Below are 25,342 nucleotides of genomic sequence, written 5' to 3'. Positions count from 1 at the left end.
AGACTCTCTGGGTCCCTTGTATTGATGCCAACCTTTCCATCCCATCCCCCTCCAACATTTTTACCAGTAACGATCTGAGCACTCTGCTTCCAAAATGGCATCTGTACTAAAGGATGAGCTCCTCCCTGCCAATTCCCTTTTTAAACAAGTGAATGAATGACTGCTGCTTTACTCAATGGTTTCCTCATCTGCAGCCCCCTTATATGCTATAACGAGGTGCTGATACAGTGTGGGGCTTGTGCATTGCTGTCAAAATTACACTTCACTCTGAAGATGCATGTCAATTGCTTGATTAATGGACTTAATTGACTGCCTGCTGCTTTTGGGCAGTTAGCCATCATCCCTGAGAAGTGCCTCTAAAAATATCACTTGAAGATGAAAACTCTTTAGGATACCAGTATACCATCCTCTCTGCTAAATTGCTTGCATGCCCATCTCCAAAACCGCATCCGTCTGAGAAAATTTCATCACACTTACATCTTCCTCATAGCTATATGCCATTAACAAACTTGCATACATTACTCATTCCCTTTAACTAAGCCATTAACATAGGTTGCAAACAGCTGAGACACAGCACTGTTTAGTGGCCCACTATTTACAGCTTGCCAACTGAAAACGGATTTATTTCTACTCTCTGACTAGTCCTGTGACTAAACAAGTATATTCTCCCAACATATGAGCCCTTATCTTGTATAACGACCTTTCATGTGGCACCTTCTCGAATACTGAACATTCAAATTGAAAACATCTACTGGTTCCTTTTTATCTATCATGTTAGGTATGTCCTCAAAAAAGTCTAATAAATCTGTCAAACATTTTCTTTTTCATAAAGCCATGTTAACTCTGCCTAATAGTACTGTAACTTTCTAAATGCATGGTTACCACTTCCTTACGAATGATGTCAGGTTAACGGGACTGTAATTCGCCGTTTTCCCTTTCCCTCCTATCTAGATTAGAATCATAGCAACCCTACAATGCAGAGGAGGCCATTCAGCTCATCGAGTCTGCACTGAGCCACCTTTTTATCATACTCGGGGCCCTATTCCCACAACCCCATGTATTTACTATGCAAATCTCCCGAACCTACAGATCTTGGGACACTAAGGGGCAATTTAGCCAATCCACCTAACCTGCACATCTTTGGACTGTGGGAGGAAACTGGAGCACCGAAACGAAAGAGAGAGAATGTGGAAACTCCACACAGACTGTCACCCAAGGCTGGAATCAAATCCGGGTCCCGGGCACTGTGAGGCAGCAGTGCTAACCACTGTGCCGCCCACTAATTAGCCAAATTACATTTGATCCAATCCATTGCGACCATTCCGGAATCATGGAAATTTTGCAAAATCACAACCAAGCATCCACAATCTCTGTAGCCACCTCTACTACAACGCTAGTCTGTAGACCATCTCGGAATTATCAATTTTGACTCCCTTCAATTTCCCCAATAATTTTTCATTAATATAAATTACTTAGTTATTCACTCTCGTTAATTGCTTTCTATTTCTGGTTTGTTTTTTCCAAAGTCACAACACATGCAAAATACTTGTCCAACTTTTGTCATTTCCTTATTCCTCATTACAATTTATTTTCTCTTAGCAGTTAAGGGACCAACATTTACTTTAGCTATTCTTTTTACATATCTGTATGAGGTCTTACGATCTTATACTCTTGCTCATTTAGCTCATAGTCTATTTACTCTTCTTTTAGCCCAGTGAATCACTTTTCTGCTCGAGCTTTTACTTCTCAATGGAATGCATAATCTTTGAGATGAGATATCTTTTCTATCATACCATTTAATTTGATTTCCCTAATCTAGTTTATCCAACACATTCTTCATATCTACATAATGAACTTCATTTAAGTACAAGACTCTTAAGTACAGCACTCTTGAACTCAAGATGAAATTCTATTAGCTACAATCACTCTTTTCTGGATGATCCCTTACAATGAGAGTACTAAACTTGATTGAATTTTTTGAAGAGGTGACCAGGTGTGTATTTGACATAGTCTACTTGGACTTCAGCAAGGCTTTTGATAAGATCCCACATGGAGTACTGATAGCAAAGATAAGAGTCCATGGGATCCAAGGAAATTCAGCAACTTGGATCCAGAATTGGATGATTGGCAGGAAGCAGAGGGCAATGGTCAAGGAATGTCTTTCTGATTGGAAGATTGTGTCCAGTGGGGTCCTGTAGGGATCAGTGTTGGGGTCCTTGCTGTTGGTGGTTTATGTAAATGATTTAGCATTGAATGCAGGAGGATTGATTAGTAAATTCACAAAGGATACAAAAATTGGTGGGGTGGTAAGCAGTGAGGAGGATAGCCTTACCACAGCAGGCTATAGATGGGCTGGTCAGATAGGCTGATCAGTGGCAAATGGAATTCAATCGGATAACTGAGAGGGATGCACTTGGGCAGGACAAACAAGGCAATTAAATACATGATAAATGCAGGACCCTGGGAAGCACCGAGGATCAGAGGGACCTTGGTGTGCATGTACACCGGTCCCTTAATGGAGCAGGACAGGTGAATAAAATGGTTCATAAGGCATATGGTATACATGCCTTTATTAGTTGAGGCATAGAGTTTAAGAGCAGGGAGGTTATGCTGGAGCTTTATGCTGGTTAGGCCACAGCTGCAGTAGTGTGTGCAGTCCTGGAATCCACATTCCATGAGGGATGTGATAGCACTGGAAAGGGTGCAGAGGAAATTTGCCAGGATGTTGCCTGGGCTGGAGAGTTTTATTCATGGAGAGATTGGGTAGACTGAGGTTGTTTTCCTTGGAGCAGAAGAGACTGATGAGGACATGATTGGGATGTATAAAATTATGTGCGGCATAGATAGACAGGACAAAACTGTTCTCCTTGAGAGGGATCAATGACCAGGGGGCACTGATTGAAGGCAAGGGGCAGGAGATTTGGAGGAAATGTGAGGAAAAGCTTTTTCACCCAAAGGGTGGTGGGAGTCTGGAACTCAATGCCTGAAAGAGTGGTGGAGGCAGAAGCCCTTGTAACATTTAAGTATTGAGATATCTCTCAAATAATCACCATTCCTTTTCTATCATCATACCTTTGAACTAGATTTTCTTAATCTAGTGTACTTTTGATGCCAAGACATACAAGGCTATGGGTGAAATGCTGGAAAATAGGATTTGAATAGTTAGGAATTTTGTCTTTGACCGGTGCAGACACAATAGGCTGAAGTGCCTTTTTCTGTGCTGTATACATTTATGACCCTATGACTCTAACCCAAATCTTCTGGTCTCTGAATTGTCAGAGACTGGACATATAACCAAAGATGTGCATTGGAATCTTGCAGAAATCCTGATGTATAGATGACGTGGGAATTGCCTGGGAAGTCCCAACTTCCAACAGGCAATTTCCATGGGACCCTCCAACGCTGAGCAAGAGTTGGACAATTTGGACAGTCTGTAGTTCTCACCTTGATAGTTACCAGGAAACATTAGACAGATTAAACATTAGACAGATTAAAACCTAGTCTAACAGCTGGGTGACTGTGCAACTCCAAAAGCCTCCATCACCCTGACCCCCCACCACCCCACCAACTCGACGACCTGCCCTGAACCGCTGACTACCCCCAATCACCTCTCTGACACCCCTTTGATTCCTCATCTAACCACTCCAAATCCCCGACTGCCCCACATGACTACACATCCACCCTTCTACAATCTGATCATCCCCCAACCAGACCGGAGCTTGGAGGCACAGTGGTTAGAATTTCTGCCTCACAGCACCAGGACCCGGGTTCAATGCTGGCCTTGGGTAACTGTCTATGTGGAGTCCCGAAATGTGTAGGTTGGGTGGATTAGCCATGGTAAATCTGAGAGGTTAGGGGGTTAGAGTGGGGGGAGGGCCTTGATAAGATACTCTGTCAGAGAGTTGGTGCAGACTCGATGGGCCGAATGGCCTCCCTCTGCACTGTAGTTATTCTATGAGACTATCCCGGACCCAACCCAACTACCCACCTGCCATCTCACCCATCCTGCACCTATCACCCAGCCACGACCTTCCCCACCTGCTACTTCACCTACCTAATTACCACTTACCTAGCCATTCACTCACTCACCCATCCACTCACTCACCCATCCATTCACTAAAGTTCAAACTGGCTCTTTAAATTTACCATACAGCAGCTACGTGCAAAAAAACGAGACGTGTCCTGTCTTCCCCTGACTCCACTCCGTTTGACAGAGCTCCCCAAATGATCCTGCATTACACAAATGTTTGGAAGCTGGGCTTGGAAGGTCTCAGAAAAAGTGTGCCTCAGCACTGAGTCAGGGGAAATTATAAGTGAAGCTGTGATCTGACAATTATTGCTGCTGCTTACAGAATCTGGATACCTGTCTCATTACACAAATTAGTTTTTGCCCTGGTTGGTTCCATGAAGCATTGTCCTTGGAAAATTGGTCCTCCATGAACCATGAACTAACTGGTCATCCAAACTTGTCTTCATAAAATGCCAAGTGCCCTGGAATATTTAGTTCCAAACCTTGGTCGCCTTGCAAACATGCCTCTTTGATGATTATTAGATCAAACCATTTATCTCTATTTGCAACATTAATTCACCTATTTCACTATGAATGTTCCATGTTGTGATAAAATGGATTCAATTTTAAATTTTCCCTAATTTGACCTTATTCACTGATACAGTATTACTTTTCTTTTGAGCAATGAACAAAAATGGATATAGTTTTTGCAAAAGACAGATCGAACAGATTTTCATCCATCATTTTGCCACAAAATAAGAGAAAATTTGGGCATTCCCGCCAAGATCACTCTTCCAAAAAAGGAAGCACGTAGCTGGCACTTACATTTGTAGGTCTTGGTTTCAAATTCTTCTGATCTAATTGTAATAGTATCTATAATTAGTGGGGGTGAGGGATGGCTTGAGAATATTTGGTGAACCTGCAGAAGCTTGGGAGCTGCTGGGTTAGCCAACCAATCTTCCAAATAAGGTTCAATATGGCATTAACGGGGAAAGAGAAACTTTGCAGAAAAACATAATCATTACTGAGTCAGGAAGGAACCCAAAATAATAAGGGGTTTGATAAGGTAAACAGTGAAAATTATTGAGTCAATAACTTGACAATGTCATTTAAAATCATCAAAAGTGGAAAAGGGGGAGTTAGGAAAGAATCATCTTTATTTAAGTGTCTTGTTGGGACACTGAATGAGAATCTATAATAGATTTCAAAAGGAAAATGGGGAAAGGGCAGGGGAAGAGGACTAACTGGATAGCTGCTGCAGACAGCTGACACAAACATGCTAACCTAAATGACCTCTATGACAAGTAGGAGTGAACTAGTTTTTCTTGGCGATTTCAATTCTGTTGGTTTTTCGAATCAGATTTGCACTCCATCCAATTATTATGGGGCAGCTTGAGTTGCTGAGCCAAGAAGTCTGATGTCTGTATTCTCTTCCTGCATCCTCAGATAGTGGAAATCAAGATATTCATTGACTCAAATTAATTCTTCCTTGAAAGTGTGAACCTACCTGCCGCAGTTATCACTTCTTCCTACAGTATACAGGCATCCAAAACCCATGCTTGGCACCACATCATTAATTCCACATTTACCTCTTTTTGTTCCTAATCTTTTCAACCTGGCACTCCACTACTTTATGAACGATATGCCTACTCTAGGCTTATTAAAAGAGAGAAAGTAACAACGTTTTGGTTACAATATTTCAGTTGGAGGCTTACCTTGCATTTTGTTGACCTACATTTGAAGGTAGAGGATGATCTAGTTGGTTGCTTCTGGTCAGTTGGTTGTGAAGAACCTCTTTGATAGGAAGACAGTACACTCTCTGTATAACTACTTTCAGATTTTGCTTTGCCCATCCTGCTGCTCCCTGGCTTTCAATTACTTCAAGAAGTGAGTCACATACACCGTTAGCCGAAAAGCGATGTTCAACGTTCAACACCTTTATCAATTTCTCCTGTGGGGTCAGTAATATACTTGCAGCATTCCCTGTAGTTGTTGTGGTACCCTGCTTTGGGAACACATTAAGATTTATTTAGGATTCAGGACTATAATGTCAACTTGTTTGTGGCAAAAGAGAATGTGGCTGCAGTAGACGAGAACTCCAGCTACACCAATCCGTCGCTGGGCAACCTGAAAGAGAAGTGAGCTTCACGGCAAGCATACCCACTTTGCCAGATCTCTTCCCATGAGCATTTACAACACCTGGCATTGAGTAAACTTGGTATCCTGTACGTCTGGAACATCAAGGCAGGCTGACATGGTGCAAGCTGCTCTATGAAGATGCTTCCACAAAGCAGGCACCCATCATAAAAGCAATGAGGAAACTGAGACTTGAAATGACATGACAGGTATTACCTGCAGTCCTGGGAAGAAAAAGTTTTTGCCTTCCATATTTGGTTTGCAATTAGGCAAGTATCAATGGAAATCAGGGTAGCACTACCAATAGCTTTTCCAGCCAGTCTCAGTTGAGAAACCTCCATCACTACAATCTCTAAATTCTTCATTCGAGTCTGGCCTCTTTTCATAACTCCCTCCTTTGGCCCACAACCAGTGGTAGCATACTTAGCTCTGGAATTGTTCCGAGAATAAGCACACCAAGAAATGCCTCAGCCTTTTCAGAGACGTTTGAAGAGCAAAGAGTGCACGATTGCAGGTAATGGGAGAGGAAAGAGTAATGTTCGTCAAAGATTTTCTTTCCCTGTCAATCCATGCTTTTATGTGGAGATCATGATGTGGAGATGCCGGCGTTGGACTGGGGTAAACACAGTAAGAAGTCTCACAACACCAGGTTAAAGTCCAACAGGTTTAATTGGTAGCAAAAGCTTTCGGAGCGCTGCTCCTTCGTCAGGTAAGTGGGAGTTGTGTTCACAAAATGGGGCAGATAAAGACATAAACTCAATTTACAAAATAATGATTGGAATGCGAGTTTTTACAGGTAATCAAGTCTTAAAGGTACAGACAGTGTGAGTGGAGAGAGGGTTAAGCACAGGTTAAAGAGATGTGTATTGTCCCCAGCCGGGGCAGTTAGTGAGATTTTGCAAGCCCAGGCAAGTCATGGGGGTTACAGATAGTGTGACATGAACACAAGGTCCCGGTTGACGCCGCCCTCATGTGTGCAGAACTTGGCTATCAGTCTCTGCTCATGGACTCTGCATTGTCATGTGTCGTGAAGGTCGCCTTAGAGAACGCTTACCCGAAGATCAGAGGCTGAATGCCCGTGACCGCTGAAGTATTCCCCAACAGGAAGAGAACACTCTTGCCTGGTGATTGTTGAGCGGTGTTCATTCATCCGTTGTCGTAGCGTCTGCATGGTCTCCCCAATGTACCATGCCTTGGGATATCCTTTCCTGCAGCGTATCAGGTAGACAACGGTGGCCGAGTTGCAAGAGTATGTACCGTGTACCTGGTGGATGGTGTTCTCACGTGAGATGATGGTATCCGTGTCGATGATCCGGCATGTCTTGTAGAGGTTGCTGTGGCAGGGTTGTGTGGTGTTGTGGTCACTGTTCTCCTGAAGGCTGGGTACTTTGCTGCGGACAATGGTCTGTTTGAGGTTGTGCGGTTATTTGAAGACAAGAAGTGGGGGTATGGGGATGGCCTTGGCGAGATGTTAGTCTTCATCAATGACATGTTGAAGGCTCCGGAGAAGATGTCGTAGCTTCTCCGCTCCGGGGAAGTACTGGACGATGAAGGGTACTCTGTCCACCGTGTCCCGTGTTTGTCTTCTTAGGTGGTCGGTGCGGTTTTTCGCTGTGGTGCGTCGGAACTCAATGAGTAGAGCGCCATATCCTGTTCTTATGAGGGTCTGGAGGTGTCTGTTGCGATTCTCATCTGAGCAGATCGTGTGTATACGGAGGGCTTGGCCATAGGGGATGGCTTCTTTAACGTGTTTTGGGTGGAAGCTGGAGAAGTGGAGCATCATGAGGTTATCTGTGTGCTTGCGGTACAGTGAAGTGCTGAGGTGACCGTCCTTGATGGAGATGCGTATGTCCAAGAATGCAACCGATTCCGGAGAGTAGTCCATGGTTTCTGCCCCACCACCAAAATAGACCCCATCAGTCTCACAGCAGACACAGAGGAATTCATCAGGCGAATGAGGCTGCGGGAGTTCTTCCACAAACCCCAAGAGGCCAACAGCGAACACAATGAGACAGCCAATGAACCGGAACAGCCGACAGAGAGATCCGCAGTGTAGCAACCGAAGAGGAAAGAGTCGAATTGGACTCCTCCGGAAGGCCTCTGCCCTCAACCTGACATATATGCCCAAGCCGTCAGGAGGTGCGTCAACACCAGATTCATCAGCCGCACTCAAGACAGCCCCGAACATCACCCAAGCACAATGCAACGCCATCCGCGCTCTCAAGACCAACCGAAATATTGTCATCAAACCAGCAGACAAAGGAGGGGCCATTGTCATACTGAACAGAACTGATTACTGCAAAGAAGTGTACCGACAGCTGAACAACGAGGAACACTACCCGCAGATCCGACCAAAGAACACACCCTTCAACTCAACGACTGATCAAGACATTTGATCCAGGCCTTCAGAGCACCCTCCGTGCTCTCATCCTACGTACTCCCAGCGTTGGAGATCTCTACTGCCTCCCGAAGATACACAAGGCAAACACACCCGGCTGTCCCATCGGATCGGGCAATGGGACCCTGTGCGAGAACCTCTCAGGCTACGTCGAGAGCATCCTGAAACCCATTGAACAAAGAACCCCCAGCTTTTGTTGCGACACTACGGACTTCCTACAGAAACTCAGCACACATGGAGCAGTTGAACCAGAAGCACTCCCTTGTCACAATGGATGTCTCGGCACTCTACACCAGTATCCCCCACGACGATGGCATTGCTGCAACTGCCTCAGTACTCAACGCCGACAACTGCCAGTCTCCAGATGCAATTTTACAACTCATCCGCTTCATCCTGGACCACAATGTCTTCACCTTCAACAACCAGTTCTTCATCCAGACACACGGAACAGCCATGGGGACCAAATTTGCACCTCAATATGCCAACATCTTCATGCACAGGTTCGAACAAGACCTCTTCACCGCACTTCAACCGATGCTATACAGTAGATACATCGATGACATTTTCTTCCTTTGGACTCATGGTGAACAATCACTGAAACAACTATATGATGACATCAATAAGTTCCATCCCACCATCAGACTCACCATGGACTACTCTCCGGAATCGGTTGCATTCTTGGACACACGTATCTCCATCAAGGATGGTCACTTCAGCACTTCACTGAACCGTAAACCCACGGATAAGCTCACGATGCTCCACTTCTCCAGCTTCCACCCTAAACACGTTAAAGAAGCCATCCCCTACGGACAAGCCCTCCATATACACAGGATCTGCTCAGATGAGGAGGATCGCAACAGACACCTCCAGACGCTGAAAGATGCCCTCATAAGAACAGGATATGGCGCTCGACTCATCGATCGACAGTTCCGACGCGCCACAGCGAAAAACCGCACTGACCTCCTCAGAAGACAAACACAGAGTACCCTTCATCGTCCAGTACTTCCCCGGAGTGGAGAAAGTACGACATCTTCTCCGGAGCCTTCAACATGTCATTGATGAAGACGAACATCTCACCAAGGCCATCCCCACATCTTGCCTTCAAACAACCGCACAACCTCAAACAGACCATTGTCCGCAGCAAAGTACCCAGCCTTCAGGAGAATAGTGACCACGACACCACACAACCCTGCCACAGCAACCTCTGCAAGACGTGCCGGATCATCGACACGGATGCCATCATCTCACGTGAGAACACCATCCACCAGGTACACGGTACATACTCTTGCAACTCGGCCAACGTTGTCTACCCTGATACGCTGCAGGAAAGGATGTCCCGAGGCATGGTACATTGGGGACACCATGCAGACACTACGACAACGGATGAATGAACACCGCTCGACAATCACCAGGCAAGAGTGTTCTCTTCCTGTTGGGGAACACTTCAGCGGTCACGGGCATTCAGCCTCTGATCTTCGGGTAAGCGTTCTCCAAGGCGGCCTTCACGATACACGACAACACAGAGTCGCTGAGCAGAGACTGATAGCCAAGTTCCGCACACGAGGACGGCCTCAACCAGGATCTTGGATTCATGTCACATTATCTGTAACCCCCACGACTTGCCTGGGCTTGAAAAATCTCACTAACTGTCCCAGCTGGAGACAATACACATCTCTTTAACTTGTAAACAAAGTTAAGTGCTCATCAAGCCTACAACGTCCAAGCCCTAATGTCTGATAAAGTACTAAGATGTTCATATATCTGCTTTATGAAGTGATAGAGATTGACACATTTCAAGGACACCCATGAAGCAGCCACAGAATTGTTGTAATGAACTTGATGATACCACAGGGATCATGCCAGGTTGGTGGCAGCAACAAACCGATGTTTAGTGACATGCTTGTCATATAAAGCAACGTGATCGGGAAATATTGAATATAGTCTACTAAGCACATGGGACACCTGTAGGCATCTGAAATAAAAACAAAGTGCTGAAAACACTCAGCAGATCAGGCGATATCTATGGAGAGGGGAAATTAGGTTTAACATTTCAAGTTGATGATCTTTCACCTTAAGTTCTGACAGAAGGTCATCAACCTGAAATCGACTTGGGAGCTCTCACTCTAAACAACTAGCCTAAGATTACCACAATCCAATGTTTAAAGAGAACCCACTAAAATGTTTCTGTGGAAAGCATATTGTGTGCTACTACAGAGCGTGCACAGTTCTCTGTAAGTCAGAAATCTGTGTTATCAATCACATAGTGGAGATTAAATGGTTCACAATGCTAAGGAAAATTTAATGCAACTGACTAAGGCCAGGAAAATAATAATGATAAGGGCACAGGCTGCAGAATAGAAAAGGTGTGCATCTTGTGTGTAGATAAGTTAAGATGACTTAAAATAAAGTTAAAGATGATCAAGATCCCACAACTTAGATATTCAGCTATGATGATTAATTTGTACACATATTTTGTTAAACTCTAAATGCATTGGATGGACCTCAGTTGTCCCATCTTGAAAACTCAGCTTTAAATCCAGCCCAATATCGAAGGAGAGTATGGACTGGGTTGGAATCCAAGTCAAAAGTTGAAACACATGTTTTGTTTTTAATTTATGATTTAAAGAGACTGGCAGTCCTAACCTGGTTCCTAAAGGACAGGAATCAAGTATGGAACTACCCTAATTTAGCAAGTAACAGAAAACTAGAAAACAGGTTCCAGAAAAAGGCTGTTGTGGGAAATGGATAATGATTGTGTTAGTTCAGTGTAAAGTGCACATCATGGCAGAATTAACTTTCCTCTGCAACTAACTGGGTTATGCTCATTCTGGGAGTCTAAAATCTTTCATTTCTTAATATCTTTCATCACAGTGAAAAATCCATGAAACAAAACTGTAAAAATGCATGAAGCTCACCTGATCAACTGAATGATGTTTTTGGCTTTCATCAATAAGATTAAATTTCACAGCTAAAGACATGGGAGCTTTCCTGAACACCATCGGTTTTCCAGAACAGCAATAATTAGTTTCTATTGCAGCAATCTTTTTCGAAAGTATCTTCTGACTAAAGTAAGTGCACAAAATAACTGGAACTTCTTCATTCTGGATATCAAATTTTTGCCTGTAAGAAACAAGTTTGAAAAAATATAGTATCAAGTCAAACCGGTTTCATTACTTTGTCAATAAATGTATTGCTTAAAATGATGACATGTATCAAACATCAATTCTGCCTGATTTGATTATCAAACTATTAACATGTTGAAGATGAAAGCAGTATTGAATGAAGAGAACCAAACTGTCAGTCAGAATAGAAAATTAAAATTGCTGTGATCCATGACAACAAATGTCACTCGGGTGTTCTGATGAAAAATACAATCACTTGCCACTCGGATTAGTTAGTGAAAATCATGAAATATTTAAGAAACAAGAGCATATCACAAAGATGGAGCTTAGATTCATTCTGGCTGGATGAGCTGTAATGGATCTAAATTTTATAGTCTTCAATAAAAGACTTGTTCGGAAAAATTCCCAATGAGTTCCATAATTTGAACCAGAGACATTGTTTGGGAGGTTTCAGAGGAGACACTCAATCATTGCTGGGACAGTTTTTCTCGTCACTTGAAGCTAGAATTCTTCTCTTGCTCTTTAGTTGATGCTTCCACTATTCAGTACCACTCAGGGGGCATGATGGCACAGTGGTTAGCACTGCTGCCTCACAGGGGATTTTCACATTGACGTCATTGCAGTGTTAATGTAAGCCTACTTGTGACACTAATAAATAAACTTAAACACTTCAAGCCTCAGCTTTCCTTCCTCCACCACATCAAAATACCATTCCTTGCTTCATGCGCATTCCCACTGTAATCCATTTCCTTCCCCCGTTTATTGCCTACCATTCCACCACTGTCCTCCTTTCCCTCCCTGTTCACTGTCCTCCACTTCCCAGCCCATTCACTGTCCACCATTTCCTACCCCATTCACTGTCCTGCATTTCCCACCCCATTCACTGTCCACCATTTCCCTCCCTGTTCACTGTCTACTATTTCCTGCTCCGTTCCACTGCAATCCATTTCTCTTCTTTCCCTCATTATTGTTTAAATCAAACCTTGAAATGGAAGCGATTCAGGACATGTAATATTGCAGACAGGACCTCCTGTCCACTCAACAATTCAGCAACATATTTACGGTCTTTTGATGTAATGATACATCCCAAGATACTGCACAGGAACAGTATTAATGCAAACTGACAAATGTATGGTGTTGCGGGGTTTTTCAGAGACTGAGTATTGCCAGATATTCTGTTCTGAACAGGTGGCATTCTCCATCAAGATATTGACAACTCTTCTGAAGAGAGCCAGGCCCAGCAGTATAATAAAGGGATTTTGGGCATATGTGCAAACCTGCTCACTCTTGCATGTTAATTGAGTTCGAGTAGGTAGTGCCAATGTGAGAGATGGACGAAGCACCCAGCGTTCCCACTAGGTCCTCATTCATCTCTAGTAAGCTGGAAATGCCAATTGAACCTCATGATGGCAGATGAACAATAGGTGTCAGCATCTGGGAGCGCCTCTTAGAATCCCCTTATTTGTAAAAAGATACAACTCCATCGGAAGCAGTTCAGAGAAGGTTCCCATGACTCATTCCTGGGATGAGGTTCTTATGAAGAAAGATTGAATAGGTTGGGTCTATACCACCCATTGGAGTCCAGAAGACTAAGCAGTGATCTTTTTGAAATATACAGGACTTGATAGGGTAAGGATCAAGAAGATGCTTCCACTTGTGGGAGAGATTGGAACTAGAGGCTCAGTTTAAAATTAGTTCTTCCTTTTAAGATGGAGCTCAGGGAAACTTTTTCTCAGAACAGTGTTAGTATGTAGAGTTAACCAGAAAGCGGTGGAAACTAGGTCAGAGAATTTATTCAAGGCAGAGCTGGACAGATTGTTGATAGACAACGGAGTCAAGGGTTACTTGGGGGGCTGACAAGAAAAGGGCGTGGAGATGACAACTAGATTAGTCATGATCTTATTGAATGGTCCCAAATCCTCTGTTCCGGTCTCCTTTGCCAGATGTAAAACTATGTGGACAGATTAATGATTGCAATATAAAAGTAAAATACTGAGGATGCTGGAGATCTGAAATAGAAACAGAAAGTACTAGAAAAACTTAGCACCTTTGGAGCAAAAAAAAAATTTAATGTTTCGAGTATAATATGTTTTTTTTGGAATCCCGAGAACAAGTGAATTTTCTTACTTAGGAGTAGTTCAAATAACATTTCTATTCCCAAGTTTTGAGAGTCTAAAATGGATTATAAATTAGCTGATAAGAATTCAAACAGTTTTAACTGTGAGGTTATGACCAAAGGGCTTTTGATACCAAAACCCCATCTATTCAATACATGCATCCATGACCTTATTGAAAGGCACTAGGTTTGCAGACAATAGAAATATTATTAAAGTTGGGACATTTGGAAGAAAGGAATTCTGAGAGATCTAGACATATTATTATTGGGCAAGTAATTGAAAATTTAATTTAAGAAAGTCATACATAGCAGTGCTAGAATATAAAATCTTAATACGCACTGGTGAATAAGTCACTGGAGTACAGCAGGCCTTTTTTGTTCACTTGACACTGAATGCATCACCATACTAACATCAATTTGGCTTCTTGAAATTTTATACCACTTTATATATCAGACTTACCCAAGGCCTGGCCCATGGGCCGGATGAGGCCTGTGAGGCATTTTCATCTGCCCTTCATCAGGTCATTGGATTCAACCGTCTAAGACTTTCCAAACAGAATTTTGAAAAATGCTCAGAGCTTATTCATCCATTCATAGGCTCGTTTCTCCATACATTGGCTGAGACTATCAGCTACCAATCTAGGGTGGAACCAGTTTGTGATTCGACAAGTGTCACATCATCAGTTGCCAGGTAAAGTTTTCGTAGCTCGGTTTCTGGCTGGGGAGCTCAGAGCAACAGCTGTGTTCAACAGGGAGCAGGTGCTCAGAGCTGAGGGGTGGTGAAGGTGAATTTGGCCCCCACCTTGCCCCCGTCCTCCATTTGAAGGACTAATGACCACGCTCATATCAATAAAAGAGGCGAGTTGGGGAGAAAAAGAAGAGAGAAAGAAAATTATACATATATTTAAGTGCTGAGAAGCAAAAAATGGATCACGTGCCAGACAACAGAATAATGCTTGAAGCAAGCTCCTGTCCAGGGTACAAGACTTAAACACATTTTTGAATCATCAAAGTTCTGTAGTTGGACTTTACAGGAGTTAAAATTTTTCCGATTGATAATTTTAGAGAAAATTGTCATGAGTACAAAATAGAGAAGATTGCCACGCAGCAGACATGAGACTGTGTTGAACTATATGCAAGTGATAAGATTCTTATTGATAAAGTTGATTTATTGATAAATCTGATAAAGTTGAAGAAAAATCAATTTACAAGGATTTACCCATATGACTGCAAAAAGCCTCAGTTGCTGGAACCAAGGGCTTGTAATTTGAACTTACAACAGAATTTTCAGGAAAACAGTGAATAGGATTAGATGCTATATAAATGTACATTATTGTTGTAGAGGTGGTCATTGACAAGAGTGAAATGAAGCAAGAGGGAAGTACCCTGAGAAACCCCACAGCTAATTGAGAAGTTCTCAATGATGCATAAATTTCAGCATAGATTGAATAGTGAAACTGAATGGCAATTATAATAAATGGTGCAATATCACATTCTGCCAAGTGCTGCAGAAATATCCAAGACAAATTGTTTTCCAAAATTGTCCAAGAGGTTTTCTAATGCCAACACAAACATGTCCAAAACTGAATTTCTGTTTATGAACAAATTAAAACTTTTTAAACGGTGAAAAGTAAAATTAAAGATGCTGGACACCTGAAACAAAAACAGTAAATCCTGCAAATACCTCCAAAATACTCTTGTAAGGAAAATAGGACAGTAGCTAGAAGAATAAAATCAATCACATTTCTCAGGGGTGAGATGAATGTAAGCAAATTCCAAGGAAAATTGAAGATGAACTGGGAGTAAAACATTGAAGGAAGTTAGTTTAAGGATAATACACACATAAGCGTCAAGTAAAAAAAACTCAAATCCATATGTTGGACTTGATGGAAATCAAATTAAGTTGTTTCATCAAATGAAAGCATGCTATTCTCCAAACTTTCAACAATGATAATTTGAACAGTGATAATTTGTGACATAAAGGGGAAGATTGCAGGAAATACTTGATATCCAAATTACAGACATTCATTTAGAAAACTACAAAAATTCTAACTGCATTGTCTGCATTGCCATTGAAAGAAAAATTTATCTTCTGTCTCAACAGAGACTCAGTATTGTGGATTTGTTTTCTTCTCTTCAGTGAATTGGCTAACAGAAAGGAGCAACTGGAGCCAAGAAATGGGTCCAACATTCATGGTGGGCTGACTTGGATTCCAATCTACAGCTGTTTAATCCAAGCAAAGCATCATTGAGTGTCTCTGCATTGGCTACAAGATGATCTTTTTTTTAAGTTGTTTTGTTGGAAAACTTGTAGCAAGAAATTATTTACATGATTTTATTCTTACAATTCTGTCTCTCATCTACCACCACATATCCTTCACCCTTAACCTGTCTATTTCTTTACCAATTAAATGATCATGTAATGCCCAACGCCACCTGTGAGTCTCCACACCACCACTGCCCTCCCAAGCTTCCTCTGCATTCCCTGTACCTTGCTTAGCTCCAACTTATTTCTTCGATCCAAAGCTAATCTAGCCTTAATATTAATGTTGACTATACCAAATGAGTCTGTGACATGAAATGTAGTCAAATGATGACAATAACACTTGGTGAAGGATGATACCATAATGGTGTGCGTGGCAATACAAAACAGGATATTTTAGCAGCAAAGAGATGCAACGGGACATAATTCTTTTGAACGATTACAACTTAACGCACAGACCTTCTCAAATTTAACTAATCTCTTCTTTATCCATAAAGATTTCTAGTGGCCTCTTGAAACAATTTTTAAAAACCCAAAATATTCTGGTGCCATACAAGAGGTATCTCAGCAGTTGAAAATAAAAATTAATAATTTGGGAGCTTGGCTGATGAGATTTCTCAGCAATGAATTTTCCAATGCACCACACCAGAGTAGGATTTCTTGCTCAGAATTAATTGCTTTTTATGCTTTCATGAATGTGGCTTTGTTTGCCAGGTCAGGATTTATTACCCATTCCTAACTGCTGTTGAGAAGGTAGAGGTGAGCCACTATCCAGAACAGCTGCAGTCCATGTGGTGTAGGTATATCCACAGTGCTATTAGAAAGAAAGTTCCAAGATTTTGACCCAGCAACAGTGAAGGAATGGCGATACAGCTCCAAGTCAGGATGGTGTGCGTCTTGGAGGGGTAGTGCTCCCATTCATCTAATGCCATTGTCCTCCTAGGTGTTGGAGATCTTGGGTTTAGAAAGGGTTGCCGAAGGAGTCTTTATGAGTTGCTGCAGTGCACCTTGTAGATGGTACACACTGCTGCTATTGTATATCAGTGGTGAAGGGAGTTAATATTGAAGGTATTGGATGAGGTGCCAAACAAGTGTGTTGCTTTGTCCTGGACAATGTTCAGCTTGACTGTATTGGAGATGAACTCATCCAGGCAAGTGGAGAGTATTCCATCACATTCCTGTCTTGTGCCTTGTATATGGTGGGCAGGCTTTGGGGAGTCACGTGATGAGTTACTTGCCAAAAAATTCCAGTCTCTGACCTCCTCTTGTAGCCATAGTATTTTTATGGCTGGTCCAGTTCAGATCATTCCTGATCTCAGAATGTTACAAAACAGAGGTTTCCTTAAAGGAAGAACCTTGACATCTAAACAGCCAACTTAGCAGAGCACTACAGAAATTTCCAGTATTTTTTGATTTTACATTTTCTTTATCTTCTCAGGAATCTAAACCATCTTATTCAATGGAACTCTGTGAGAAATGTCCTAAGATCGTCTTAAATGTATCCTCAAAATTGTAGAATCATAAAGGCATATATATATATAAAAAACATTCCTTACAGATGGCTCATTGAAGGGGATGTAAAGGTTGTTCTATTTTCCTGAGCGACGGGCTTTCTCAACAGCTGACAACAATGGGCAAAGTCTTTCAGATGGCTGGGACTACTGCAAGTCCCCGAAGAAGATGGTTAATGGAGGCCCTCAGTCAGCAAATCAGATGAAACGGAACCCCAAAAGTGCAACACGATACAATTGTGTTTCACGTGCAACCTCCCATATACCCCTTTCATCAACTTAGACGATGCTGAGATTGCACAACAAATACACATTAAACTACCAGAAATGCGTGACCTCAACTAGGATTGCCAAGTGCATGAAATGCTCAACAGAGCAAAAAGAAAATTTCACACGCTATGTATTCTCAGGTATCATAATGTACCTTAAACTAATGTATTCATTGTGTTACTAAGTCTGATTGTGGAATATGCAAGCACCAGTTTAAATGCTGGACTTACCAAAGAACATGCGAACAAGCTGAAAAGTGTTCAGAAAGGAGCACTGGAACTGATCCAAAGTATAGTGTACCAAAGCTACTCCGACATAATCAAGCAACTGAACACAGGTTCCCTGACTGAAAGGCAGAAAAAAGTTGTCTGGATTTCACTTGGAAGGTTTTGAACCCCACCTTCCATTGCCACTATCTCTTGCCACAATCACATGAAAGTAAATATGTGGTGGAATGAAGGAGAAAAGTCAGCATTTTGCAAATAATTCAAATTCAGGGGAGGACACAATTTGCAGAGACAAACAACAAAGAACCTGGGTATCAGAAACTCGAGTCCAGAGGAAAGACTAAAGAACTAGGGCTTGCTTTCTTGGAGAATACATTTTGAAGTGATTGAATATACTACAAGACAGTCCAATCGCCTACTTTACAGAATGTAGATGTTTGAGAATTTAACAAAATTTAACCTGATAGCATATGATTAATCAACCTTAATACAAATTGCAGAGTGCAGTAGACCTTTCATTTCTATTCTCTAAGTTGAGATCCGTATTTTGCAACATATTATAACTATTTGCATGCTAAAATGATCATAATTGTACAATCCTTTTAGCACTTTACATTTTATTTTAATCATGTTCTACAACCATGTTATAAGTTATGAGCTTTTTATTTGTATCGTCGTCACAATTTGGAATCTATTGCCATGATGATTTTTCAATGAACCAATTATCTATCTATTGCCGAAGTGACTTGACATATGCAAGTATCACTGCTTCAGTGATTTGGAGGTCAAAGATACCAACAGAATGGCATGCAATAAACTGACGTCAAAGGTTTCACCTCTACCAACATTGTCATAATCTAGGCTGGCACTTCAGTGCAATACTGAGGGAGTTCAACATTCTATGAACTTTTTTTTTAAAGATTGAATCACAACCTCATTTCCTTGCTCAAATTACCTCATGGCAGTTTTCAGGGAAAAGTAAGGAGTTTTTCTGAGTTGCCGGCTAATACTTATCCATCAATCAATATGACTGAAAGAGATAACTAGTCTTACCGGTGCTGGTTGTGCGCTATCATATCTACCTAAAGAAGGAAATGTTTCGAAAAAGTACAAATATATAAGGATATGCTGCTACATATCTGCATTACCTAATAAAAGAGTTAGTTAGAAGAAAAAATGAGCCCCTGAAAACCAAAGACGTAGATTCAGAAAATCAAAATGCAGCCCTTGAAACGAAAAAAAATTGCTCTGATCTGTAAGTTTTGTTTTTTTCAAATAATAGAATAAAACCCATATGGTTTCTAGTGATTTTTAATTCAAGTTGTCTGAACGTGGTACCATAACAACTTTACCAAGGACAAAACAGTACACCAGACTAAAATAAGAATCTGGACTTCTACTTTGGTTTTAAAGAAAAACATGTGCAAAACTGATCAGTGTGTTTGACCATCGTGCGGAGGACAACTAGCTGTTATTCCACTGAATGAAGTATAGAGCCTTTGAACATCTTACCCACTATGGGGACGATTCTCTCATCCGCTGCGCTAGTCTAGCAGCGCAGCGGGCTGGGAGACATCAGCGGACACCATGTAGTGGGAAGCCCACTACACGGCCCCCGCACAGCTCCGGCCGGCGGATTTCTGCTGTCGTTAACTCCGCGCCAGAAATCGACAGAGCTGAATAAATTATTTAAATCAACATTTACATATCATTAGCTGGCCCAAGACTTAAGAGCCTGGGCCCACTAGCGCTCCCCCCCCCCCCCCCCCCCCCCGGCCAGGAGTGTTTCACTCTAGTGGGGTTTACAACAGCTCCCCACTAACGGGGAACTGGTGGCCAAACCCCGCTGGAGTGAAGGGGGGCCATGGAGGACTCCAGGAGGTCAGGGGTAAGGGAGTGCCCTCTGGACATTGCCAGCTTGGCAGTGCCAGTGTGGCCCCCTGGCACTGCCCAAGGGGCAAGGTGGCAATGCCCAAAGGGGCACCTTCAATTTGCCCACTGGGCATCATTCATTGCCAAGGGGACAATCAGTGGAGTGGGGGGTCCTGCTGCCACTCTGCATTTGAGATCGTAGGCAGAGGAAGGGAGGACAGCAATTGGTTCTGCTGATGGGGTTGGGGTGGGGGCTGGCCCGGAGCGTCCAGAAGCCAGTGATCGTGGGGAGGGTGGGGGGTGGATATCAGAGGGGCAGATGCGGGGCTGGCCAGCAATCGCGGAGGAGGCTGGCAGTGCAGGGCTACTGCACATGGGCAGATCTCCGCTTTGACAGTGCATGTGCTCAGGACTATGCTGCCAGCATCTCCAGTGGGAATAGGCCACGTTCCCAGATTTCCAGCGTGATTCACGCTAGAGCTCTCTGTGATACACAGTGTGGGAGATCCATTTTGAAAATCCCACTGTAAAAAGCAACGGGATTTACTCCAGTTTTTACGTGAATTTGGCACTTAGAATCTTTTGGGAGAACTCCGCCCTATATGTTTAGAATGAATTGCTAATTCATTGTGTTGTTACAAGGAGATATTGAAAGAAGGCTCACCAAAAGGAAGGCAGAAAAAATACAGATCTTCACATAACCTTCCGGGTCAACTCAAAAAAAAATCTAATGCTTCTTCTGTTGTGCTCTGGTCAACTATATTCTGCTCAACTTTCACAGCCACTAGCATCTGGGCTCAAGTCTCTTACAGACAGAAGTAGAACAAGGAATGAAACCATTTTAGCAAAATAAATATTTTAGATAATCAAATCTGAGACATTTTTATGGAACACCTCTCCTTTCAGAAACTCTTGACCAGGCTGCAATTTATCCAAAATACCAAGTCCCAAATTGTTTTTTCATTACAGGGGTGAAAAACAGAAGTTGAGACCATTTCCAGGACCTGAAATTGCTCCTGGGAGGAAACAGTCATTGGCCCCAAGTTCCATAGGGGCACTCTCTTAATTGACATGGAGACTGGTTCAGTGGTCAATTAGTGGTCAGGGAGTGGGAATGGAAGTGTGACTACTCAACTGAAACAGATTCTAACAGACTGCAGCTGCCATTGCTCAATTTACACATTGAGTGCTGTTACTGCAGATTAGAAAAGTAGAAAAGATTAGATTTTTTTTATTTGATCATAGGACGTGAGCATCAGTGGCTGGGCCAGCATTTATTGCCCATCCCTAAATGCCCTTGAATTGAGTGCTTGCCAGGCCATGTAAGAGTCAACCATATTGCTGAGGTTCTGGGATAACTTGCGGAATTTTAAGACAATTTTTTTAAAAATTGAATTGAATTAGTGAAATGAGTCAGGATCTGGCCAAGGTAGACTGGGAACAGCAAATTGTGGGGAAATCTGCCAATGGCAAAGGGGGGAAAGGGGTGTTCTAAAAGGAAATGGGGAGGGTACAGGCCCAACAGATTCCCTCTAGGATGATAAGACCATAAGACAGAGGAGCAGAATTAGGCCACTCAGCCCATCGAGTCTGCTCTGCCATTCAATCATGGCTGATATTTTTCTCATCCCCATTCTCCTGTCTTTTCCCCACAACCCCTGACCCCCTTATTAATTAAGAACCTATCTATCTCTGTCTCAAAGGCACTGACCTGGCCTCCACAGCCTTCTGCGGCAAGGAGTTCCACAGATTCACCACTCTCTGGCTGAAGAAATTCCTCCTCATCTCAGTTTTGAAGGATTGTCCCTTTAGCCTGAGGTTGTACCCTCTGGTTCTAGTTTTTCCTATGAGTAGAAACATCCTCTCCATGTCCACTCCAGGTCTCGCAGTATCCTGTAAATTTCAATAAGATCGCCCCTCATCCTTCTAAAATCCAACGTGTACAGACCCAGAGTCCTCAATAGTTCCTCATTCGACAAGCTCTTCATTCCAGGGATCATTCTTGTGAACTTCCTCTGGACCCTTTCCAAAGCCAGCATATCCTTCCTTAGATGTGGGGCCCAAAACGGCTCACAATACTCCAAATGGGGTCTGACCAGAGCCTTATGCAGCCTCAGAAGCACATACTGCTCTTGTATTCTAGCCCTCTCGACATGAATGCTAACATTACATTTGCCTTCCTAACTGCGACTGAACCTGCACGTTAACGTTAAGAGAATCTTGAACAATAACTCCTAAGTCCCTTTGTGCTTCTGATTTCCCAAGCAATTTCCCATTTAGAAAATAGTCTATGCCTCCATTCCTCCTTCCAAAGTGCATAACCTCACACTTTTCCACATTGTATTCCATCTGCCACTTCTTTGCCCACTCTCCTAACCTGTCCAAGTCCTTCTGCAGCCCCCTGCTTCCTCAAGACTACCTGTCCCTCTACATATCCTTGTATCATCTGCAAACTTAGCAACAGAGCCTTCAATTCCTTCCTCCAAATCGTTAATGTATATTGTGAAAAGTTGCGGTCCCAGCACTGACCTCTGAGGCACACCACCAGTCACCGGCTGACATCCTGAAAAAGACCCCATTATCCCCACTCTCTGCCTTCTGCCAGTCAGCCAATCCTCTATCCATGCCAGGATCTTACCCTTAACACCATGGGCACTTAACTTATTTAACAGTCTCATATGCGGTACCTTGTCAAAGGCCTTCTGGAAATCTAAATAAATCATGTCCACATGTTACCTCCTCAAAGAACAGATTTGTCAGACATGACCTCCCCTTGACAAAGCCGTGCTGACTCAGTCCTACTTTATCATGCATTTCCAAGTACTCCGCGATCTCATCTTTAATAATGGACTCTAAAATCTTGCCAATGACCGAAGTCAGGTTAACTGGCCTATAATTTCCTGTCTGCTGCCTCCCTCCCTTCTTAAACAGCGGTGCTCCATTAGCTACTTTCCAGTCCTCTGGTATCCTCCCTGCCGTAAGAAGTCTCACAACACCAGGTTAAAGTCCAACAGATTTATTGGTAGAAAAATCCACTAGCTTTCGGAGCGCTGCTCCTCCATCAGGTAAGTGGGAGTTCTGTTCACAAACAGGGCATATAAAGACACAAACTCAATTTACAAAATAATGGTTGGAATGCGAGTCTTTATAGGTAATCAAGTCTTAAAGGCTTGATTTCCTCCTCCTTGGAATGAATTCCCGAATAACCACCAAAAACTCTTGCCATTGCTCTTCCACTGTCTCCTCTGCTAGGCTCCCTTTCCAATCAACTCTGGCCTGCTCCTCCCTCATGTCTTTGTAGTTACCTTTATTTAGTTGTAATACCGTTACATCTAATTCCAGCTTCTCCCTCTCAAACTGCAGGGTAAATTCTATAAATGATATGAGAGAGTAACATGCCCAGAGAACCATGGATGACCAGAGATACTCAGAACACAGTGAGAAGGAAAAGATAGGCTTTTAGCAGGTACAGGGGAGCAAATCAGCAGAGGCATTAGTGGAGTTCAGAAAATGCAGGGTGGAGGCTCAAGAAAGCAATTAGGAGAGCAAAGAGGGGATATATAATATATTTGGCTGGTAAAGTTAGGGAAAATCTCAAGATATTCCATAAGTATATCAATGGGAAGAGGATAACCAGGGAAAGAGTATGGCCCATTAGGGACCAAGGGGGCAATCTATGGGTGAAGCCAGAGGACATTAGTAGAGTGTTGATCGAATACTTCACATCCGTCTTCACCCAAGAGAATGAGGATGAAGTTATGGATCTCATGGAAAGAGACTGTGAGGTTCTTGAGCAAATTAATGCAGGGAGGGTCAAAGTATTCAAGTGTTGGCAAGCTTAAGAAAAAAAGTTAAAGGTTTATTTATTAGTCACAAGTAGACTTACATTCACACTGCAATGAAGTTACTGTGAAGATCCCCAAATCTCCAGATCAATTGTGTCCCAGGTTGCTGTGGGAGGCAAGGGAGGAGATTGCAGGGGCTCTGTTCCAAAATTTTAATTCCTCTCTGGCCACGGGGGAGGTGCCAGAGGATTGAACAACAGCTAATGTGGCTCCACTATCCAAGAAGCGTTGTAAAAATAAGCCAGGGAACTACAGACCAGTGAGTCTGACATCAGTGGTAGGGAACCTATTGAAGAAAATTCTGAAGGAGAGAATCTATCTCCAATTAGAGAGGCAAGGGTTGATCAGGGATAGTCAGCATAGCTTTGTCAGAGGGAGGTCATGCCTAACAAGTTTGATTGAATTTTTGGAGGAGGTGACCAAGTGTGTAGATGAGGGTAGGACAGTTGATGCAGTCTATATGGATTTCAGCACAACCTTCGCCAAAGTCCCACATGGGAGACTTATAAAGAAAGAAAATGCACATGGAATACAGGGTAATTTGATAAGGTGGATTCAAAACTGGCTTATCTGAAGGAGACAAGGGGTGACGACAGAAGGTTGTAGTGATTGGGATCTGTGCTGGGTTTCCTACTATTTGTCATTTATATAAATGACATAGATGACTGTGGGGGGTAGGATTAGTACGTTTTCGGATGACACAAAGATTTGCCGGGTGGTTAACAGTGAGGTTGAGTGTCTTTGGTGATAAGGAGACATAGATGGAATGGTCAAATGAACAGATGGAATTTGCAGCCCCTGTGAAAATAAGAACATGCCTTTTAATGAGCTCTCAATTAGTTCTTTAATCATCTTAATTGGCTTTCGTAATGGATCGGGTGGAATTGTGGGGCCATCCATCACCGCCCAGGGGAAATTGGCTGGTGCCAATATAGGCCAGTTAACTTAATATCGGTGACAGGAAAGAGCAACAAGGCAAAGAAAATCTAGAAATGGAAACAACAGAGAAGTCAAAATGGATTTCAAAAGGAAGGTCAGAATAATGACTCAGGGAGCCTGACTGAAAACACGGCCGATTCTACCATTTTGAGGTTTTACCCATATTGGCGAGAAAATAAGTGTTTTTTTGCTGGTGCTGGCAACATCTTTCAGGTGGGATTCACTCACGTAAAATATGCTAATAAGCTCATTTCGAGCAACCTGCCAGCCAGCCTGCTGTTCCAAGATGGGATCACCATTTTAACATGTCTCCCCTATCTCCGTGCTCGGAGTCAGCCCCCTCTCCCTGCACTTATCAGGGGTGCACCACCAACCCCTCAGCAAAGAAGGACATTCTTTCCCCCCCTCCACCCACAAATAATGAATTAAACTCCCTCTATATCTCACAGGAATGAGGGTGACCCAACCCAATACCCCCTACCCCAACCCCCCAGTCAGGCTGTCTTCCCCCTCAGCCCCCTACTCAGCCCCGCTTCAGGCCATGTGCCTTGGCAGTGCCCAGCACTGATACTGTGGCCAGGCACCTTAAGTCCCAAAGGGCCAGTGGCTATTTGCACCTCTGCTGCTGCCAGGC

The 25,342-nt window shown here is 42.9% G+C and overlaps 1 protein-coding gene across 5 annotated transcripts in view; it reads right to left on the bottom strand.

Moving 5' to 3' along the window:
- spidr (scaffold protein involved in DNA repair) overlaps nucleotides 1-25,342 on the bottom strand; it is a 263,453-nt gene that overhangs the window by 89,814 nt on the left and 148,297 nt on the right. For 4 of the 5 annotated variants that reach the window (XM_078216129.1, XM_078216132.1, XM_078216133.1 and 1 more), the window contains exons 9-10: nucleotides 11,459-11,663; nucleotides 5,725-6,014 (exon numbers count right to left, since the gene is read on the bottom strand). In XM_078216129.1, coding sequence (XP_078072255.1) covers nucleotides 5,725-6,014; nucleotides 11,459-11,663 — 495 coding nt within the window. The remainder of the gene's footprint in view (nucleotides 1-5,724; nucleotides 6,015-11,458; nucleotides 11,664-25,342) is intronic. The other variant, XM_078216130.1, reaches the window with a different exon arrangement.

The sequence above is a fragment of the Mustelus asterias genome, chromosome 7 (genome assembly GCF_964213995.1).
Source record: "Mustelus asterias chromosome 7, sMusAst1.hap1.1, whole genome shotgun sequence".
NCBI classification, from domain to species: Eukaryota; Metazoa; Chordata; class Chondrichthyes; order Carcharhiniformes; family Triakidae; genus Mustelus; species Mustelus asterias.
This window is presented reverse-complemented; position numbering and strand designations above follow the sequence as displayed.